Raw genomic sequence first — 24,372 nt, forward strand, 5'->3', positions numbered from 1 at the left:
TCATGCAATGGAAAGAGATAATTCAGCCTTGCTAGATAAACAGAAGGGTAGTTCACCACAAAAATGAAAAACTCTCTTATCATTTACTCTCTGCCATCTCTCTCGCTCTCTCTCTCTCTCTCTCTCTATCTATATATATATATATAATTTGTGTGTGTTCTACCCCTTTAAGTTTAACTAGCCAATTAGAATTTAATATTATGACACAATATGAAAAAAATTATTTGAATACCTTGAAAAATTGATTTTTTTACATTATATAAAAATAAAGTGCTGTTTATTTAAACTTTTCTATTTGATTAAAGAATAGTGAAAAAAAATATCACGGCAACTACTGTTTTAAACATTGGAAAGAATAATAATTTCACATGCTACCACATTATTAATATTATTATTTAATTTTATTTTTATTTATTTTTAGTTTTTTTCCCTTAGTCTTTCTTTTTTAATTTTTATTTATGTTTTTATTTTCATTAATTATTATTATTTATTTATTTATTTTTAGTTTTTTTCCCTTAGTCTTACACTTACTTGGTGAATAAAGCTCATTCTGATTCTGATTAATGTCTATTCACATTAGAATCATTTCTGATGGATCATGTGACACTGAAGGCTGGAGTAATGGCTCTGGCTGCTGAAAATGTAGCTTTTGCCATCAAATCACTTTTGCCATCACAGAAATATTAGTTAGTTTTTACTGTATTTTGAATCAAATAAATGCAACCTTAAATAAATGCAATTCTTTCAAAAACGTTAAAAAATCTGGCAGATTCTTTTTGTTCAGGAAATGCAGACCAAAATATTCAAACTTATTCACAGGGATGGTATATGCAAATGTGTCAAATAAAATGCTCTTAACAAGAGTTCTCTAGAACGAGAAGGTTTCACCTGCAATCGACAAGCAATCCTGTATCAAGCAGCACATCATTGTTTTGCCAGGCCGTGATGTCCAAGTCAAAAATCAGTCAGATGTCAGCTAAAAGCCACTGCTATTGTAAAAAGGGCAAGCAGATTATTTGTCATTTCATGGGGTTTTTTAAATAACAGTCCTGAGTGTCATTAGAAGAGGAGAGGAGAGGAGAGGAGAGGAGAGGAGAGGATATGAGAGGAGAGGAGAGGAGAGGAGAGGAGAGGAGAGGAGAGATTTATATGAACCAATAATTGATTTTTAATTTTCCGTAACAGCTAATTTTTGAGCAGATAATGGAAGCACATTTAGAGCAGACAGAAATGAGGCATACAATTCATTTTAGTGAATCATTTTGATTCATTTTAGTGAATCATTTTATTTGAATAATTCATTTAAATGAACCAGTTCAAATGATTCACCCAATCAATAAAAGTATCATCTAATTGTCTAATATAACATAAATGAACCACATATAATAAGATTCTTAATTGTAAAGAAGAAAACAAATACTAAGCAAACTTGGTGTGAAAGTTCACATCATATTCAAATAGTTAGTTATTATTATATTTATAGTTTTATTTAGCCCAGCACAGGGTGGATTTGTAATTGCAGGGGAAATTTGAGCACATTTGTTTCTCTTCTGGTTGGCAGTGCTAACTTGAAAATAAAAAGAGAGTTACCGTGGCAACTAGACACAGCTGCTTCTGTGATAGAAAAAGTTGTGTATTAAACGGAGCCACCAGTCTTGCTCCCCCACTGTAATTTACCTCACTTACTTTCCCCCCACACATATAGAGCTCTGATTACATTAATGTAATTTTGCAGCCGATAATTACTCATTTACTAAAATCCGCTGACTGGATGCCACATTAGCCAAAAACGTGGTCTGTTACTTAATGCCACTGATTTAAATGTATCCCTGAGAGCTCTCCTGCATTACGCTGCAAAAAACACAAGACATGAAAAACTGTTATTACAGCAATTATCGTTGTGGGAAATATTAACTGGAGTTCTCACGTTTAACTTTTTCCCAAGAGTCCTCGCTCTGCTTTATATAACTAAAAAAAATAACAGCAACACAAACTTCATAATTCACTGTCACATTCAAACATGGCCCTATATTTTATTACCCAAAGATGCAACCTTTTAATTTTGTAACTACTCAAGAGAGGGAATGAGAGATGATAGATATTTGTGAATATGCATGAGGAAAAAAATGATTTTTGCTGCTCTTTGGTTTCAGTTTGATTAATTAAAATGAGCCAATGCAACACAAATCCTGAACGATTTATCACTATTTTATTTCATTCACTAACTGTATCATTTGAATTAATTTGTTGGCCATATCCAGAAGAGCAGAGATAGATATCTAAACTGACATACATATGCTGGAAATTGATGTCTGCATTATTTTTATAATCTAACATCATCTGTAATTTAAGTTAGTACTCAATTACTTTTATGGTCATTTTCCCTTTTTTTTATGGCCGTCTCTTCTGGCCATGCAACAAGAAATATGAAAAAGCCAAAAAGAGGGTTTAAAACTGTAATAAAAGTGTAATGGTATTACATAAATTAATATGATGGATAATAGTTTTAATGCTGTATTCAAGTAGGATTAGTTCACATGGCCTGAAAGGCATTTTATTGCATGGAAAAGTTTTTTTTTTTTTTTTGAGTGTAGGTCACTGAATTAAAAAATGCCTACCACAAATCTGGCTTGTCATACATAAAAAGTAGAAAACAAAATTAAATGTTGAGCTAAATTTCTAAAAAGCAGGATGCGTATGAGAGAAAATACATTTTACACAAAAGAAAGTCATATAAGTTTGGAATGACAAGAGAATGAGTGAATGGTGACAGCATTTTAATTTTTGGCAGAAATATGCCTATGAACACAAACATGAGCTTCATATTTGGGCTTTAAAACCTTTTTGCAAGTCTCTACGCATTTAAAAATAAATGTTTTATTAAAATTTATGGTTCCACAAAGAACCTTTCACATCCATGGAAACTTACCACTGCACAAAAGTTTCTATTGATTATAAAAATATGAAAAAAAAAATAAATGTTTTATTAAAATTTATGGTTCTACCAAACTGAGAGACGACCTTTCCCAATCACCATCCCCATCTCTCTCTCCCACTTCACTTCCTGTCTACTCAGTGTCCTATCATAATAAGGCAAAAATGGCAAAAAAAAAAAAAAAAAAAAAAAAAAAAAAAAAAAAAAATTCTTTAAAACAAAACAAAAAAAAAATGGTTCGGTTAGGAACTATGCTTTGAAAATAAAGGTTCCAAATGTTTTTGCTTTAGTTCTTAAAATAACCAGTGTGAATTATTTTTTATAAATAACCTTTTCCACTATAAAGAACCTTTTTGTCCCATGGAAATTCTTCATGGAACCATTGAAAACTTTATTTTTAAGAGTGGCATGTTACTATAAAAATGATTGATGATCATAATTATTTGTATTTATACATGTAATTATTACATCCAGCTCAACTTGTTTTGAACATCTGGTTAAAATTCATCAGAACACGCTGTTTTCTAATTACCTGGTGCAATATGGCCACATCTCTCCATCTGTTGCGCTCTCTGAGGTGTAAACATCATTATCTGATGTGATATGACACTGTTGTTTCTGTGTCTGGCAGGTTTGTGATGTCACTCATTCATCACAAAGCAAGGCGTAATACTATACTGGCTGATGCTCAGGGTTGCGTCCGCAGCACAATCAAACAGGCGGTATTCTGGTCTCAATGAGAGACGAGGTGATGGATGGCCCCCTTCATCACTACTCTCTGGCCAACAGCTTGTGAAATTGTGCACAAGACGAGATCCTGCTCCAGGCACGAGGGGCAGCTGTTCGGATAGCATTAATCAGCACTGTATAATCTAGTACAAATAATCACTGGAGGATAGAGGAATGCACAGAGATGGTGGAGAGGATTTCGTCCCAAGGATTCACATAAATCTAACCATCATACACCAACAAAGACATATCAAACAGAGCACACAAACAAGTAATATACAGCCAGCGAAAGGAATGAACAGGAGGGAAGACGCAAGATCAAATCATCTCTTGAGATGTAGGCTCTCGCTTTAGGCTCCGTCAGACAGAAGCATTATTCAGCATCTCAAAGTGAATCCTCCTTCAAATGCCAAAAGAAGCATTTCCAGTGAACCCTGTTTCTAACTTTAGTTTCCTAATTCAGCACAAAGCAAGAAAGTGTCTTGCAGGCAGATGACGTGAAGTAGGTAGAAGTGCTCAGATGTATTCAGCAGGACATTGAGTATAGTTAAAGTGGTTAATGATCTGAGGTGGAGATGATGTACAGGTACATTGAATCTCTATCCTAGGGGTTTTACCACTGTGGCACTAAGCAAAATTATCAAACTCATTTAACATGATTTACGTACATATAATGTTCCTGGAATGATATTCTTGGTGATCTTGGGGCAAGACATTTTTTTTTTATCAACCTATCAGATTTTAGAGTTAGGATTTGGGCTAACAAGACTGTTAGGTTTAGGGAAAATGTAAAAAAAAAAATTATTTGATAGGAATGTTGCTCCAGTAAAACAGTAGTGTTATTTTAATATTATTTCTAGACTATTATAGTATTTATTAATTTCAAATTTTATATTATTAAAATTGTCATATATTTCATTAAATATTATATTTTTAGTAATTGGGTTATGTGCTTTCGTAATTTTTATTACTTTTTAAATATATCTATCCATTTAGCTTTGTTTTTCTTTCAATTACATTGTTTTGGTCATTTTTTTTGTTCTTTTTTTTTTTTTTTTTTTGTTGTTGTTTTTTTTCCTAATTTCTCAAGTTTGAAAAGTTATCATCTATTATTTGTATTTTATTTTATTTCAATTCAACTAATTCTTAATATTTTTAACTATTTAATTCATTAATTCTAAGTCCCCATAGAGATGGGTGGCAATTTTTCACCATTTAAAGAAAAGTTTGGGTCACTAATATATATATATATAGAAAGATTTTTGCAAAAATACCCTAAAACATGAAATAATTTGAAAAATATTACAATTTAAAATAGCTGTTTTCTGTTTTAATACATTTTAAATAAATGAAATAAATGTAATTTATTCCTGTGATGCAAAGCTGAATTTTCAGCAGTCATTACTTCAGTCTTCAGTGTCACATGCTGATTTGCTGCTCAAGAAATATTTTGTATTATTATTAATGTTGTGCTGCTAAATCTTTAAGTATACAAATATATAAATTAAAATATATATAAAACCCTCAGGGATGCATGCACGCGCACACACACACACACACACACACACACACACATATGAGAGCAGAGACGGATCACAGCGGCATTGAGAATTGCCGACAGTGGCACTTTTCTTTAACCTCATATTCACTTGTGGAAGCAATGGGTCTTCATTTGAGCAGAGCACTGAAAACATTCACCTGCTGCTCTTCTCTGGTCACCCTCATTACACTCGGCCTAAAAACACCTGAGGAAAGCAGAAATAATCTTTAACGGTTCACTGATAAGATACAATTTATTTAAAAAAGGGACTTAGGCTCCGTTCAGACAGGGCGTGTTTTTTAAAAATTGTTTTCTATTGGCAGTGAGCGTTTTGTTTCGTTGTTATATTGATTCATTATTGACATTATTTTCCTGATTAATATTGTTCAGTTGCATTTGACACGATCTGTATTGTTAAAAGCGCTATATAAATAAAGGTGACTTGACTTGACTGAGTGGTAAGGGCACTGATCAGGTAGTCAGTCATTTTAAGGGCTGTCTCAATCGCGAAATCCTTCGAGTGCACTGGAACGTTCGCTCCCTGAAAAATCCCACAATGCACCGCAAAACTAGGGAGCATCAACATAAACACACATGAATTGAACATATCTATTTAACATTTATAATTAATATTCAGAAATATACAACATTCGACTGAAATGTTGTAAGAACATGTAACAGAACGATTGTGTTTAAAGAGAAAAAAAAATAATATAAGTGTAGACTTGTCCTGCCTGTTGTTTATTAATTCCAGTGATGTTGTCTGTTGACATTGTACGTAATCATGTCACTAGAATTCGAGTGATCACTGTCCCAACGTGCCCCAAATTAGTGTACACAGTCTACAGATTCACAAGCTCGGAAGCTGATTGAGACGCAATGTCTTCAGCAGGCCATTACGCCATGGACTCTTCTGCTTATAAAAATGACATCAGCTAAAAATAAATGGTCATAAGCAATAAATGTAACTTTCCAAAGTTTCTAAACACAGTAATGATTATGGAAATGCCCTTGTTCGTTACGTGCTGAAATTTCCCTGGTGTAAAGATGATGTTTTATGATAAGACTGAAGCAATTAGCCTGGGATTAAATCAACAACTACATTTTTATATAAAACATAAAATATGCAGACTAATCAACTGTCTCCTCAAATTAATAGGGGTCTCCTGCAGTGTGGAACCGCTGGACGCCTCTTCCAGTCACATATTAGGGATTAATCGCGCTTCATTGGTATTCATAACTATGTCTCTGTGTAACTCTGGAAGGCTACTTCTAAGAGTTTTTTCCACCCTTTTTCAGCTCGGAACATTTAGCAAACAAAGAGTTCAAGACAAAGGTCAGTCAAACAAGGTTAAGGTCTCAGGTAAGAACTTCAATGCAACAGATGTGTCTAACTAGATGCTTCTAACTGCATTGAGGAGGTTTACCTCAGTGACATCTTGGATTGGGAATGAAGAACTTCCATTTTTTAAGAAATTAACAATTTGCCATCAGTTAATGGTTCCAGCGGATGCTTTTTTCTGCCAATGCTGATAGAATGCCGAAATAACATTTTACTGTGTCTCCTGTACTATGATTTATTGGCACAGAAACACCGCTATTCAATCAACAGAGCGACTCAATTCCAGTCAGACACTTATGAGCCAGTTCTTTTAATGTATCAAAACATAGTATAGCTTAACCTGTGTAGTCCGAATCCGAAACAAATTACTTATACTGTATGAGCCAGTTCATTTTAGTGAATGAAAACTACAGAGCATGAACAGTGCCAGTCCGATTCCTTAAAGAATGGCTTTTATGAGTCTTTTTTTGTAAAATCAGAACATTACAGCACAATCAGTTTAGTCCGACTCCCATGCAAATTAATCTTATTAGTCGTATCATTTTAGTAAATCAAACACTTTTGATGTGACCGCTTTTTTTTACCTTATGAATTACTTTTCTGAAGTCTTTTATTGAACCAAACACATCCAGTTTGCATATAAGTTATAACTGTTAAGTTACAGTCTTAAGATTCATGTGATATAAAACGGTTGTTCATATAACAGCATCTCAGAAAAAATTGTATCAAATAAAATTAATGAATGAAACGTTATCACATTTTTGTTTGTTATGCATTTGTCATCTTCTAAAAGACAGTGAAAGTCATTAAAAAGTCTGTGTAAATGAAAACAATACTTTTCAACTATGCATTTATTATCTGAATCAATCTCATCATGTGACAATGTAACTGCATTTCTTTCTTCCAAATATTTCTTCCTCAACAGTGAAAGAATCAGTAGTGGAATACTATCCCGATCCCGTTGTAAAAATTGAGGTAAAAATATCCAAAAAATGACCTACACGCATCAAAAGAATGAGAAGAAATAAGGGCGATGATGTCATTAAAAAAATGTCAAGTTATAGTGCTGCAGAGATATCAACCTTAATTAGCATTAGCATTACTAGCCACGGCCCGACAGGTGTGGTAATACCAGTTTCGGCCATGGGAGGCGGTATGCGGGCAACATTACCACCAGCCAACCTGCAATACACGAATAACTCGCACGACTTGTGGGCGTACTTGAACCTGATGTCAATCGTGTGGAAGGTACAGCCCACTACTTCATTTCAGTTCAGAGAAGAGAGCGGAAGGATGGCAGAAGCCCTTGGCAAGAGACACCTACCACCACCACCCGCTACAGGGAAATAACCGCGCTCGGAATCACAAATCAAATCCGATAAGAAAAGGAGCCGAAACAGAGTAAACATCGGCACTGCTTTCCATCGCTGGAGACAACTGATGGACTTGAAAGAAATGAGGTTTGACTCCGAACTTGCAACATTTCTTTTGGATTGGTAAGTAAGATGCTGTTAGTATTTCGCTATAAGTTTGTTTTATATGTTTGCGTATTTTTTCGGGAAGTTATAACATAGAAATGTATCGAAGGCTGTTCGATAAACGTGCTAATGTTAGCGGTTTTTTATGGTAGCTGCGTTTGATAATTAGCTAGCTATAACTTACCCACAGATCCGATTCCGGTTTTCACCTGTTATCTACCAAAGCCCGTCTCTACCAAGCTGATGCTAAAATGTAACATTACCTAAGAAGCTTGAAATGTCTTCGATGATAATGAACCCGAGAGAGAGAGAGAGAGAGATGAGTAATGAACCCGAGAGAGTGAGCGCGCCCCGGCCGCGCGCGCACTCACTCACTATATTCAGAGCGGTCAAGTTTTTGAAAGCGTGTGAAAAGAGTCAATTGCGTGTGTCTCACGGTGAATGCTTGAGAGTTGGCAGCTCTGGTTACGTTGGTTGGCGCTAGCTTGGTCAACATCAGCTGTCTGATGTTGACAGAATGCTGTCTGTCAAATTAATTTAAATTCAAATAATGTGTATATACAACTCAAAATGTAATATGAACAAAACGAATATGAACCATATTCACTGGTAAAGGTGAAGGGGAGTAGCTTGAAGATGTCATGTTTCAAAATCACTTGACATCACCCAACGTTCCTCTAGAGGCAAAACGTCCCTCTTAGGCTTCGGCTATGGCTCTAGGGTTGTTGTGAAGGTAGGGGCGGAGCATAGAGACTATGCCGTTTCTCGTTTGTTTACTCTAGAGTAGACCAATCTCACTTTATTGAGGCATACTGGGCTTTTTCCCCCCATCTGGTATGGAATGTGGAGTATGACTTGATTTTTTTTTTTGCCAGACATTACACATGGCTCCGTTAAGGAAACAGAAATGGCAAAGAGGAACAGAAATGAAATAGTTAAATCCTTTGCAATTCCCAAACCACTGACAAAACAATCCTATTTAACAGACTTCAACTTGATGTCAGGCTAAAAATAGCTCTTATTCTAGCCTCAATTCATCAGCGCTCAGAGCCTATCAGTTAAAAATGTGTGAGGGGGCTTCACTGGAGAAAGCTGAATGAGCTTCTTATCATTGATTGCGCGTTTACCTTGAAGGCTTAGCCGATTCAGAAACACGATAGCACTGGAATGCTGATTGCCTGCTAGAAGCTGATTCGAGTGAATGGGAAGAAGTCATCTCAGAGGCCAAATGAAATAATAGCGAGTGGGAGATGCCTGTATCTACACAGAGCAGAGCCAGAGTTTGCCAAGATCTTTTGCTTCTATTCACACAAGTGTGACCTTTGCATGGCTGGCCACAGGAAAAAGTGAAGGCAGTCAAGGTCTAGGTCAAACATGAACTCGGCTGACCCACAGTACATGTGAAAGCATGCCACTGTGTGTCTTCTACAGTAACAGTGCAGAGGTAGACTTAAAAACCTGCCCTGGGCCAAAACGACAGAAACTCACATTCAATCATGAGTTCAGGATATGAACTCTGCAGGAAACCGTGGGCTGAATTCCAATTTGCATACTTCTACTACTGTATGCACTAAAAAGATGTACTGTATTAAAACAGTACTGAAACATAATTTGGAAGCTTGCTTCCGCACAGAATAAAACATACAGTTATCTTACAGTTCAGACCTTTTTTTACAATTCTGAGTTTATATCTCACAATTCATACTATTTTTCTTGTAATTCTGAGAAAAAATAAGGGACTGAGAGATCTAAAATCAGAATTGCTAGATATAAACAAGCAACTGCGAGAAATAAAGTCAGAATTGTGAGATAAAAAGTCACAATTACCTTCTTTTTTTTTGGGAGGGAAACAAAAAACAAAATTGCAATATTGGTCCTTTGGGTTTTGGGCAATATTACAGGTAGCTCAAAATTTAGTCAATAACCAAGTCAATTTAAAGGGGTCATATAATGCGATTTCAAGTTTTCCTTTCTCTTTGGAGTTTTACAACCTGTTTTTGAAGAGATAAGATCCCTAAAGTTGCAAAACTAAAGTCTCAAATCCAAATAAATATTCTTTATAAAAGTTAAGACTCGTCCATGCCCTCCTAAAATGCCTCGTTTAAACACGCCCCCACATGTCTACATCACGATGTGGGAAGATTTGCATAACACCGCCCAAATGTTCATGCAAAGAAAGAAGGGGTAACTTTATTGTTGCTGCTAGTGCCATGTTGTGAAGATGCTGTGTGTTTCATTGCAAAAGCGAAAATACTTTTTATGGCCTTCCAAAAAAGGACACGACTAGATATCAGTGGTTAAGTTGTATTTACAACACTGTTCCAGAACAGTTCAACCCAAATATACAGATGTGTGCAGCGCATTTTATGGAGGACTGTTTCCTGATCCTGGGAGAGTAGACTATAATGCCTCCAGATTTTCATATTTAAAGGATTTGCCACTTGATGATTCAAATGTGAGTTTTTGAGCAGTGCAGAGTAGCGCTTGTTGTTTGTCGTTTCTCCGATCACAAAATGCAGACATGGTTTTTATGTTTACGCAGCGCGATATGCAACACAATGCGTAAGAAGACAGTATAAGTCAATAAAATCCATAATTATGCTCCCACTGGATGCTACAAATGCCTGGTTTATAATGGGTTTTAATGTTTTTATCTCCGCGCTCCTGGGAAATGGCATCACAGTATGGTAAGGGGAGTAACATTTCAGTCACACACTTGAGGTATTCGGCCAATCACAACGCAATGGATAGCTGGCCAATCAGAGCACACCTTGCTTTTCAGACCGATGAGCTTTGTAAAAATTGACACGTTTCTGAAAGGCGGGGCATAGAGGAGAAACTATAATGTACAGTATGTGGAAAATAATGTGGTGTTTTTTGAACCGTAAACCGCATAAACACATTTCATTACACCAAATACACAAAATAAATGTTATTTGCAACATCATATGACCCCTTTAACTATTTACTGTGGAAAAAATGTAGTCATGTAGCAAGTCAAGTTTAATTATTTACCATGAACAGCTGTATATTTTAAAAATCCACTACCTTTGGTATACTATTTTTAATGTTGCTCGAACAGTGGAGCATGGCATTAGCAACACCAAGAACATGGGTTTGATTCCCAGGGAAAGCAAAACTGATAAATGTAAATGTGTACCTTAAAAACAATGTTAGTCACTTTGGAAAAATAATCTGCCAAATACATAAATGCAACTGTAAATTCCAGTCTTTTTACTGGGTCACAAACACTCAAAATTTTGGGTCAGTAAGATTTTTTTATTTTTATTTATTTTATTTTTTTAAGAAATGAACATATTCAGCAAGGATGCATTAAAATGATCAAAAGTAAATATATTTATAATGTTACAAAAGATTTCTATTTCTATTCAAACGGTTTCCACAAAAAATTAAGAACAACTGTTCACAACATTGAAATACATGTAAGAAAACAGTTGTTTGAAATCATAAGCACAGCCTTAGTGAGTATAAGAAACTTCTTTAAAAATCCTTTAAAACATTTTTTAAAAAGTCCTACCAATCCCACTATGTGTTACTGATAAAAAGACAGACAGAAATAAAACAAACAGAAAAAAAAATTGTGACCGCACAAGAGAGAAAAGATGGAGGCGGTTAATGATCTGTAAGAGTGAGGTCTCAAAGTCAACAATTTTTAGCACCTTCTGTTGTGAAAGGACAGGACATAATTGGGTCCCTCACATCCTAACTGGAAATTTTCTACCACTGCTAACACTTTCTACAAGCACAGGGGAAAAGAAGTCTGCTTATAAATAGGGGTGTGTGATATTGACAAAAAATGATATCTCAATATTAATCAGACTATATTTTGCTGAGTGCATTGCACTGTAACTTAAGGACTGCCGTGGACAGCTGACTCCTAAAGATTTTGATATTCTTCATATTCTGTGTGGTGGTCAGTTCACAGCAATGACAGAAATTAATCTTTTCAAATAAGTTTAAACTGATTTTTTTCTTTTTTTTTTCTTCTTTTTTAACCTTTTATAAAGCCATTTTGCATCAAATTCTAATCAATAAAGGCAATAACAATAATAAGACATTTGGGCTGTTACCAAACAAATAAAATCAGTATCAATAAAATTCATCTTTGCATCTGAAGTGGCATTTAGATGTATTTACACAGTTTAATGCAGCTCAGATAGATATAAATGCATTTAACCTGCAGTTACAAATGTATAAATAATGTTTTAAAATTTAAACAAAAAAAAAAAACACTGATATTTGACATTTTTTACAGGATTTAGTTAACTTCGTCTGTGTACTCTCCAGTTCAAAAAGGTAGGGTAGGACGAAGAACTCAATCTCATTTTCTCCTCCAGCTTCAAAATCGTCTGACATCGTTCTGTTTACTTTTTTGTAAAGGGGATTTTAACTTTCTTAGCACGTGCGCTTTGTAAACACTGGGTTGGTTCTTCCACCTACATCACACCTGCCCTTTCCAACGTGACTACGTAATGCGTGAAGTCGAGCTATAGTGCAAGACGAGCATTTGTGGTTAAAAAAATATCTACTTTTTTTTTTTTTTAAGAAAATGACAGATTGTTCTGCTACAAGATCCCTATTCCTCAGCTGGGATCATGAAGCGCCCTTTGAAACTGCAATTAAGTCCATTAATGTTATATGGACAAAAATCCTGGAATGTTTTCCTCAAAAACCTTAATTTCTTTGCAACTAAAGAAAGAAAGACATGAACATCTTGGAGGAGTAAAATATCAGGAAACTGGTGAACTAATCCTTGAAAAAAATGTAAAGATAATGAAAAGAAGATTAAAAGAACGGGAAATTAAAACTGCCAGTAGGTGGCAGCAAGTCACTGTTAATTCATGAGTCATTGCAATTGAAAGGATTCATTAAAATGGGTGATTTATTCAGGAATGAGTCATGTTGCTCAGAGATGCAAAACAGTGATGTGGCTTTGTTTGGAGCTATTTTTGTTGTGAAATATAGCAAAAACAGGCAATATGATGTATAAAACGAAAACTTTTTGTTTATTTGATTATATAAAATGTCACATTTGTAATCATGATGATTTTTGGAGGAAAAACACTGCACTCTTCATGTAATATTGATTAACTATATGAAATTATATAAACATATACATTTCCTGCCCCCATATCTTGAATCTTGGGAGGATTCTACATGCATTTAATAGACTGAATCACGCAGTGAAAGAACGCACTCTAACCTACCAGACTACACCATATACAGTGCCCTCCAAAAGTATTGGAACAGTAATGACAAATTGCCTTGTCTGCTGTGGAGTCAAAACATCTGCAAATATGATTAAAAGCTGAATATAAGACAAAACTACTGAAAGTCACAATTTTAATATTCAAATTGTGTTTTATGATGTAAGAAGATCAGAACTGTTAGTGTTTAATCCCCTATGTGATGTGAGCAGAAGTATTGTGACAAATGACTCACAGGTCTTTCTAAGTGATCAGCTGTGTCCTTTTGCATTAATTGTTCAGATATTAAAAGCAGAGAATGTGCTGTATCAGTTATAGCCATTGCTTCTGCATTCTGAGTCTTGCATTTTACTGATGACACACACAAACCAGGATGAAGACAAGGGAACTGACTCTGAGAGACAAGCAAGCAATTTGGATGTTAAAAGAAAAGAGGAACTCAATTAGAGCTATATATCAAAAACAATGGCCATGGAGAAATCAACAGTTTGGAATGTGCTGAAAAAGAAAGAAATCACTGGCGACTATAGCAACCAGCAACGACCTGGTCGTCTGAGAAAAACAACAGCCGTTGATGACAGACAAATCATAAAAGCTGTGAAAAAGAACCCTAAAATAAGTGTCTGTAAAATCACCAACAACCTTCAGAAATCCGGAGTGATGGTCTGACAATCTACTGTCTGCAGAAGACTTTGATATATAATTACAGAGACTACACAGCAAGATGCAAACCTCTGACTAACACCAAAAATACAAAGGGAAGATTAGAGTTTGCAAAAAAGCACAAAGGTGAACGAGTAGAGTCTTGGCACAGCTTTATGGACACTGTTAAATGAGGGGAAAGCAAAAGTGTGGAGAAAAAAAGGAACTGCAAATGATCCTAAGCATACAACGTCGTTTGTGAAGCGAAGTGGGGGTGGTGTCATGGATGCATGGCTGCCTCTGGAACAGGCTTTCTCAACTTTGTTAATGACTTAAAAATGATGGTGATAGCAGAATGAATGCAGAAGTGTACAAAAACATCTTGGCTACCAATGTTCAAGAAAATGCCACAAGACTCATCAGAAGTGCTTCATATTGCAACAGGATAATGACCCAAAACACCCTGCTAGCTCAGTCAAGGAGTTTATCAGGGCAAAGAAATGGAAGGTCTTAGATTGGCAAAGTCAATCTCCAGATTTAAATCCTATTGAACATGAATTTCACCAGCTAAAGAGGAGACTAAAGGCAGAAACTCCCCAAACCATGATGTCCGTGAGTGGCAGACCCACTGCTGTGATTGCATACAAGGGATTCACTAAATACTAGCTTTTAAACTTTTACAGTTGTTTTAACTTCAACTGTCCCAATACTTATTATACTCACATCAGATTAGGGAATGAAACTTTAAAAGAGCTGTCCTTTTTATTTGGTAAAACATGAATGTGTTGGTATATATAATAAAATAATAAAATGTGACATTCTGTCGTTTTATCTCATATTCATCTTTTAATCAAACTGTATTTGCAGATGTCTTGACTCCACGGCAGACAAAGCAATTTTGTCATTACTGTTCAAATACTTAGTAGTTTATGCATGCACTTTGTAGGAGTGTTTTATTTGGTTTTTGACTCAACAACAAATTCAATATAATCATAGATGACATATATCACACACCGTACATATAAAAAAAAAGAGAGAGGAAATCTGTCAGACGGCTCAGATAAATAAAGTGTGAAGTTTGCAGTCCACTGGGCCTTGCTAGTCAGTCGGGGGTCTGACTGAGGGGAGAAAACCCTTAACAGAGTTCTGCACAACAACACACAATTTCTTTCTTTCCACTTTATAAAGAACTCCAAACAAATTTGTGCTGCCAGGAGTGGAGAAAAAGATGAAAACACTCTTTTATCTTCAGTTTCTCCCCACCCTCTATGACTGTTTATCCCGATGAGGGTGATGACAGAAGGGGCTGGGCAGGGAAGACAGCAGGGCCCCAGCAGTGCAGGCCTTAGGGAGCATAGCCTCCCTCTCCTGTCAGCACTGGCCTGCTTCAATAATGCATACACAGCGTCTTTATCCCCCAGGGGCTTTTCCAGCACAGAAATAAAACCCAGAGTGTCTATTGCTCTTGCAAAAATATAGATTTTTTTAATATCATTTGCTTCCCCACACTAATGTATTTTTTCTATGTGTTGTACAAGTGGGACAATGTTGTTGGTGTGGTACACATATTTTAATAAAAAGTGAGCAGTGTATCTGTGTGTATGTGCATGCACTGTGTGCACACATTTGACAAACAATGAATTAAACAAGCAACCATGGAGAATTGCAAATTTTTTTCTGCATGCGAACAAAAAAAGTCAAAATGACTGAGTCTGTTAGAGATTGGGTTTACTGTTATGTTATGACTCGAAAAGTATAATTTAATAAAAGTAATCTAGAAATTAACCCTTTTATTGTCACTTCATCTTCTTTTTCTTTTCATACATTTCTTACATAGGAAATAGGCAGACAGTATTAAAACTTGCTGCAGAATGGTCAAGCATTTTCCAGAAATGTAATTTGAATCCATTCTAATAATGTTACTGTTTCCGGGGTATATTTATCTATTTGTTTGTTTGCTGTTTATTCTAGTTTATTTGACAACCGATTTGGAGAAATTTAGCATTACATCACTTGCTCACCAATGGATACTCTGCAGTGAATGGGGTGCCGTCAGAATGAGAGTCCAAACAGCTGAAGACATCACAAAAATCCACAAGTAAACCACATGACTCCAGTCCATCAATTAACATCCTGTGAAGTAAAAAGCTGCGTGGCCAAAATTCCATAATCCATAACCCATAATAACTCTACCTCCAGTGAAAAAGTCTATTTGTCCTTCTACATCAAAATCCAACCCGACATATCTGTTTAGAACAGTTTTGGTTTGTAACTTGACTGTGCTTTATCTGTGCATATTTCTCTCATGATTCAGATGAGACCACTTTTTACTGGAGAAGAAAGCAATATTATGGATAGAGGGCTCATATTTCAGTTGGAAAGCAATGGTTTCTACATTAATAAAAACATTACCAATCAAATTTGTTTTTTCAGAAAGACAGCTTTTTGCTGTTGTTAACTGATGGACGGGAGTTATGTGGATTATTTGTTGGGATTATTGTGATGGTTTTTATCTTCTGTTGTGGACTTTCATTCTGACGGCACCCGTTCCCTGCAGAGGATCCATCAGTGAGCATGTGATGTAATGCTACATTTCTCCAAATCTGTGTGATGTGAAGAAATAAACCTATCTAGATCTTGGATGGCCACGGGGTGAATTTTCAACATTTGATTTAATTATTTCTTTAAATGTTAAGCTAATATTACAGCAGATCACTGGATACTCAGAAGGGTATAAATACATACATGAGACTCAAACAGGCAGTATCGGAGATACCCTTCAGAATCAGACTGTGCAAAAACACCCACATTCATGGTCTTTTGAAGTGGATCACAGCTGCATATATATATGATACATAAAACAACCATCTACTAGCATGAAAACACAAGTTTTTTAATATTGAAGTGAGGTTGCTAATGATCTAGATGCAGGTTAAAGCATCCATGCTTTCAGTGGATTATCTCCAATGATTAGGCTACTGTATATCGCCCAGCGTGAATGGAAGTTTGTGAGGGCAGAGAATTGTCTGATCACACACGAGTGAACATGGCTCTCACATGTTCTCTGTGTTTTCTGACCTGTGCTGTGACCCCATGATGGATCAGAGTTTTCATCAAAGGAGTGTGAAATCCATTTCCAAACTCTACCTTTCATATTTAACTGGGTCTAACAGTCACAAATCATGGTTATTCTAACGGCACAACAGATGCTTTGCATAAACATCAAACTAATGCAATAAATAAATATATATAAATATCAAACTAATGCAACTGTCCTTTTGCTAGAATAATTATCTGTATCAATTAAAAAATATTCTTCTAATTGTGTTCAGGTCTACATGTTTAAAAAAACATAATTGATTGTGATCAGTAAAGATTTTCTACAGTCAAATATTTTACAATGGCAGCTAAAGGAACATAAACTACAACCGAAATATAGAAATAACATAATATGAAAATATAATTAAATATATTTTAATGCTTAAACTTAATGAGGTCAGACCAGCAAAAGTGCAAATCCAAAAACCGTTCTGTGAAGGTTAATATGGACTGTGTTACATTTCTGAATTTTGACAGCTCTTTCTTTTTTTACTCCACTTCCTCCTCAAATTGGATATAACAAGCTACTAGAAAGAATGATATTCTACATCCAAAGGTGAAACATTTAGCAAATGGGATTCTGAGCAAGAAACTGGATTTCTTTTCAGGCAGAATAAGCCGATTGGTGTGTTGACTGGTCATCCCATGAACAAATTTCCTCCACACACACAATACACAGACTTAATTAGATGCAAATGTGGAAGCTTTGCGGTTTAGGTAGTAATTATGTATGCTGCAGGCTGATTAAATAAGGAAAATATACATACAAAAAAAGTCTCCAGGTCTGATTTTCTACCTGGTGGCATAAGGAATTAAAACAGTAATAAACTTACATTATTTCCCAACAAGGCTGCTTAGTATTTTATAAGCTTCTGTAAGCATGCAGTGCCATTTCGCTGTGTTGTCAGAGTAAGCAAGCTGTTCTCGAAAGGAAATATTGTCATAGTCCTCACATTCACTATTGCACCCAAGCCCCTGTGCCCCGGGCTTCCACCATCTGTTGTGGGGTAGGCGGCCTGCGCCTACATAGGAAAAGCAAGAATCATATTAACCCCTGGATTATGACACACGCACATCCTCCCCTCATGCCGTGATTCAAACACAGAGGTTTTACAAGAGACTTCACATGCCAGGCCACCATGAACAGAAGCACCTGCTGCTATGACCTAAAACAATCACAACGCTAATTTGGTCATTTGTAAAAACTGACGATTTACGAGGAACATTATCTCTTAAGACAAGGTGAAATGCAACATTACAGGAAAGAAAACTTAATTAAAATATGGTGAATTAAAAAGAGAATGACCCATTTAGGCACCCCTATGGTAACTCGGTCATACTTTAGACTTTATAACGTGGCTTTGGAATCTTTCATAAGCTTTAGTGTGAATATAATGTTATGTTACATAAACAAACAAGAATGCTTCTCAGTAATGGTTTTGATGCAATATATGTCCAAGGGATAAAGCCAAGCTTGAACGACTTTTGTCTCAACTGGCAAATCATAGCTGTTATTATGTATTTCTTATTAGATTTATTGAGTTTTCAACAGCTGCATTTTTCTCTAATAACACAGAATATTCTCTAAGACTCTGCTTAGCAGCTTGATTAAAAATCCTCACTTAGGGCAACATTATTTAAAGAAAATGATACTGGTTTGACAATTGTACAGTTGCCATGGAACTATAACAGAAGTCTGGGGGAATATTTCTTTATTACAGCCACATTTAAAATAGTAGTGAATCCTTATATTTTTATACGTATGACCAATACACAAAGTATAGGCCATTAAAATATAGTATTTGTACAGTTAAGTGAATTTGTCCTCGAAGTTTATAAACCCCTGGCAGAATTTATAATATAAAAAATAAACAATGCAAGTTATTTTGTTTTGTGCAATAGCTTAAATCAGGGCAGTGCAAAATAAAAACTAAAATGTAATTTTACATCTAATCTCGCAGATTCGCTCAACTGCATGGGCCATTAAAATCTAATTTAAAGAACGAAAAAACATATGCCAACCATTTTGGGTAACATAATAAAAAGACTAGTGGGTAAAGCATAGAAATTGAAAAAGACTAAACAACCAGTAAGAAAGACAGTAAAGACTGTATGAGACTGCTTCAACGACTCAATAAAGATGATAATTTTGATATAAAAAGATAAAGGTACAGGGCCAGCTTCTTAAAGAGCATTTGTGTGTGTGTGAAGCATCAAATGTTTCACACAAACAACCGTGTGTGTTTTGGGGTAATTAATTTGCAATGTGATGCTTCTGGAGTTTATTGATACCCATCAGAAGGCTGTGAGATCAAGACTGGTCCATCTGGAGACTGGGAGGTGTGGATTCTAAGGTAAACCATAACCAGAGAGAAAAAGGCCAGACAGGGAGACTGGTTTCAGCTTTATGAGTCTATAGAATTGCATTGAGCATCACATGAGGGAAGTGGCTGACAAAGTCCTAATCCACTAATAATGCACTTACTGTGAAAGACTTCAAATGTTGAAAACATAAAAATGATAAATGTTCCATTACACTTCTCATTACAGCTTTACTCAAACCAATAGCATAAAAACTTCAGCAAGCCACTTATGCCTGCTGCATATCAAATAAAGATGCAAAAATGCTTATATATCCCGTGGCATAATAGAGCAAACTATGCAAAGTTTTGTACCAGGCTTTTGGGTATGTGAATAAGATATAAATATATTTTATTATATGGTATATTATACTAACCTTCAAAGCAGACACTTTACAGAATCCAGCAATTATTTCAACAAACAATTTAAGACAGATTCACTACTGAATCATTCTAACCATTCCGTGAACTAGTTTGACCAATTTTATTACAAAAGAACCGACTCAAAAAGACAGTTACCTCACAATAAAAACTGATAATCTTCCATGAAATAGAGGCTTTTGTGTATGTGACGATATTATATATTTTATTTCTCTTTAATACTAATCTTCAAACCAGGACACTATAGAGGTCCAACATTATTTCAAATGATTTAAGGACTAATGGATCACACAATTCTGTGAACCGGATTCACCAATTCATTACAAAAAGAGCCAACTCAAAAGAACAATTGGCTCTCAAACTGGACATCACTACGGCTCATGAGCAAGTTTAACTCTATAGACCATCAATATCTAGCTGATGCAATATTTTAATACATTATGTATAGTCACTATAAACATTATAAACATAATGTATATTCCATGCCTTTTCCAGGGCTGCAAAACTCAACTCTGATATCTCCAGATTGTTCATGACTGTGGGAACCCTGGCTCTAATACCTGAAAATTAATAGCTGAAGCAGGCTTTGGTAACATGCCATTTCCATATCTCCGTCAGGCTAAGAGGATCACACTAAACAGCAGGTGTTGATAATATTCACAGATTAAACCACAGATGTAACATGCAATGCAAGTGAATGTATCAGGATGTCACCAACCCTACAAAAAAAGGCAAACACTAATATAAAAAGCACCATTATATAGGCAGACCAGATTCAGACTGATGATTGAGGATCATCGATGTTGTAAATTATTTCAGACGACCAATCATAAGCACGTAATTAAAAATAAAACTATGGTATGATGGCAATAAAAATACACACAATGGAATTTAAGGAGCTTTAACCAAAACCACGTCACAGAAACTACATTAATGGGTTCAAAATGACCTGTACTGGGTTCAGCATAATAAATAATTTAAGAATTTATATGCACAGATATTTCACACAACAACTATAAGTTAATTTGTTCACTTTCATGTACATACTCAGTAAAAAATCATAATAATAATAATAAAATTCAGCTAACTAGTGTGTTTTTGTGAGAAGCACAAATTTGCCTAGCAGGCTTTGCAGATTATGTAGCTATGATTCTTGCAGGCAGGATCAGCACATCTTACACAAGATGGATTTTTTGGGCAGATTTTGCACTGCTTCCTTTTGAGGGAACTAGAACAGCTGCACCAGTCAGAATTTTTGGACACACCCACTCATTCATTATTACTACTTTCAGTTTGCAATCCACAAAGTCATCAACCTACGGCATTACACAAAAGGACATTGTGGGAATTATGTATTGTCCAAAAAATGTTAATAAATCAAAAATATCTTTTCAACTCACTCTGCACATCCCGGGCTCATCTTAACCAACCTCATGAGATGCACAGAGGGATGCTTTTTAAACCATATTTAAGGAGTTCAAATGCTTGCCGCACAGTTGTTGGCTGCTTTTCCGGCCCACAGGAACAATATATTTGTCAGTAAAATGGTTATGTACTGTATTAAGGATCATCAAGCAATTAAATCATTTATTTATTTATTTTTACAGATCAAGCCAGTATGAAAAAAAAATAATCTAAACCCTTGCATTCACATAGAATATTTTTAACATAAAATATTAATTTGACAGTTGCAAACATTTCTGATTTACAGTAACAGTATTTTAGAGGAATTTACAGTAATATGACAGTTTATAGATATGAAATATTAATGACAGAGAAACTAAACGAAAGTTTTATTATTATTTTTGAATTCTTATGTTTATATTTTCAGGTTTCGTTTTAATTCAGGTTAAAATCTTAGTAAATTTATTTTTAAAGGCTATATAGTTACTTATTAATTTTGATAACAGATTTTGGTGAGACTTCCATACAACATTTTTGTGAAATACATATGGCATATCAAGAAATTAAATGTATTTTTTAATCAAATTGTCCACCCCCATCCCGGTAATTTTTTATTCCATTATGAATTGTAAGGTTTAATCTGAAATTCCGGTCTGAAGGCCCAGCCTGTTGTCATTTGGATGGGGGTCTCCGGCACCTCCAATGCGCATCGCTTTAGAACAACACACATGGCATTACGCATCCCCAAAACGCGCGCAAAATTACCTTGGTCAGCTGCGCTATCTCTTCTTGCTCATCTTCAGATGGAGGTCCTGCGTGTATTCGAGGGATAAACCGGACGGGAAGGACGTGCTGGTGGATGTTGAAGTGGAGGTGCTGTTATATTTCCCCGTCGAAGCGCTGCCAGCGGGGTTGTAGTAATGCTGCCAGCCCCGCTCCAGTCGCCATCTTCACGATATTATATATAATATGGCTGTAATATACAGACTGTAATGGCAAATGGGTAAAGGCAGATGATCCCGACAAAGCAAAAAAAACTGGAGTGACAATGAAGGCGTTAATCCACAAGAGTCATTATTTCATCCGGATTAAAATCATTTGCTCGTATTGGAGTCTGTAAGAAATAAGCGAAAGCGCTGAGATGAGAAGCAGTTCAACCACACATTTCGCTGGTTTCCTTGCTTCTTGTGACCTGACAGTAGATTTATAGAAGTAATACATCAAATGTTTTGGATTCCCGGCAGGTGCGTCGCGTTTAAAAGGCCGACGGCGTGTCTAAACACGCGTCCGAGCGCCGCTCGTGCGTAAGAAGCAAGAACCGCTGCAGGTGCGATCCAGGTTCGAGGCATTTCTGTCGGATCCCGTGCGTGTGTCTGTGCGCGCGGTGTTGCTGCACTGACTCTGTTACCATGGATCAGCTCAACAGTTTACACGATGCCAGTGACGTCAGTTCCGTCGGTCGCGGCTCCTTTCATCTCCGCCTCCTGTCCTCTCCTCCATTCTGCTCTTTTTCTTTCGGATGTGATGTAATGCAATGCGAAAGTCATTGAAAAAGTGATTTTGGAAATGTCTAGGTTGGTGGACAGGAGCTAAAAATAAAACAATGTTCTATTTTTGTTTCTGATTGTGTTCGTATTTGAAAATATTTTATCTTATGTAGCTAAACGGATACTGAGGATGAATTTTAGGAAATCATGAAATTATAATTATATTTAACAAATGTTAGTTTTTGTGCTATTTAATGCAAAACACCACATGGGCTAGCTGTCACGCTTTAAATCAGTTAGTAATATTTATCAAGGTTTATTTTTTTAAAAGTAATTTAATGTACAGACACAAGATATGCTTCAGAATAAATAAATTAAACAAACAAACAGTCCTTTGAACACAAACATTGACCTTTGGTGACAACATGCCCCAATTGCATATGGAATATGTCATGAAAGCATATGACACATGCAACACAAGAAATTCTACTTAAAAATAAATAAATAAATAAAATAGTTCAACCACATAAATATTAAACAACTAAGAATTTTCATCACTATGCTAGCTGTGATTCACAGCTTAGCACATGTGCCATGTTTACAAATCTGCTCATGTATTTCTTTACAATCCAATGTGGACAGCACCTAAAATCTCTAGTATATTGTGCTGGTCTGGATATTAAATAAGTCTATATGCGGCCTTGAGGCGTCTGAAATTCATGAGCAATTGATCACACTTCGAAAATTAAAATACATGTGGGCTTTTAGTATGAGCACACTATGCTGTAGTAGTGCATAATAATTAGATATTTTGTTGTACACAGAAACTAATATTACAAGCACTTCTCAACATGCAAACAGTGGCATGATTGCTGTTTTATTTAAAGGAATAGTTCACCCAAAAATGAACATTTGCTGAACATTAACTAACCCTTAGACCATTCAAGATGAGGAGGAGATTTGGAAAATTTTAGCATTACATCACTTGCTCACCAATGCATCCTCATCAGTGAATGGGTGCCGTCAGAATGAGAGTCCAAACACTGATAAAAACATCACAATAATCCACAAGTAATCCACATGACTCCAGTCTATCTTCATAAATGTCTTTTGAAGCAAAATGTGTGTTTGTAATAAACAAATCCAATCAAGATATTTTTAAATTTAAACCATTGTTTACAGAAAAAAAAAAATGGTCTGGTCTGAATCAGGAGAGTAATATGCACAGATCAGGCTCCATTTACAAGCCAAAACAGTTCTAAACAAATATGTTGGTGGACTTTGATGTTAGAGGACATAGGGAATGGACTTATTTAATGGAGGAAGCATTTTTATGGATTATGGGCTGGTATTTTTGGCTGAAAACTAAAACTGTAAAATTACTTAATGCTGGATTTGTTTATTTTACAAACATGCAGCTTTTTCACTTCACAGGTTGGTTAATCAATGGACTGAAGTCATGTGGATTACTTGGAATATTGTGATGTTTTTATCAGTTGTTTGGACTCTCATTCTGACTGGCACCCATTCACTGCAGAAGATCCATCAGTGAGCAATTGATTTAAAGATAAATTTCTTCAAATCATTCCCAGCCATTGAAGAAACAAGGCCTGAGGGTGATAAAAATTTTCAGCAAAATTTTCATTTTGGATGAACTATTCCTTTAAGACTTTTTTATATACGCTGTACAAATAATAATGGAACTGCGAAGCTTGTAGAACTATGAAGGCCGCACAGCCAGTGTTAT

The 24,372-nt window shown here is 35.6% G+C and overlaps 1 protein-coding gene across 1 annotated transcript in view; it reads right to left on the reverse strand.

Moving 5' to 3' along the window:
• LOC109100509 (protein FAM184A-like) overlaps nt 1-22,064 on the reverse strand; it is a 107,589-nt gene extending 85,525 nt beyond the window's left edge. Inside the window, 2 exon segments of the mRNA XM_042778359.1 lie at nt 21,904-21,921; nt 21,924-22,064. Of these exon segments, the coding sequence (XP_042634293.1) occupies nt 21,904-21,921; nt 21,924-21,935 (30 nt within the window). The 5' untranslated portion in view covers nt 21,936-22,064.
• Nucleotides 22,065-24,372: the final 2,308 nt, after the last annotated feature.

Source organism: Cyprinus carpio, chromosome A20, assembly GCF_018340385.1.
Source record: "Cyprinus carpio isolate SPL01 chromosome A20, ASM1834038v1, whole genome shotgun sequence".
NCBI classification, from domain to species: domain Eukaryota; kingdom Metazoa; phylum Chordata; class Actinopteri; order Cypriniformes; family Cyprinidae; genus Cyprinus; species Cyprinus carpio.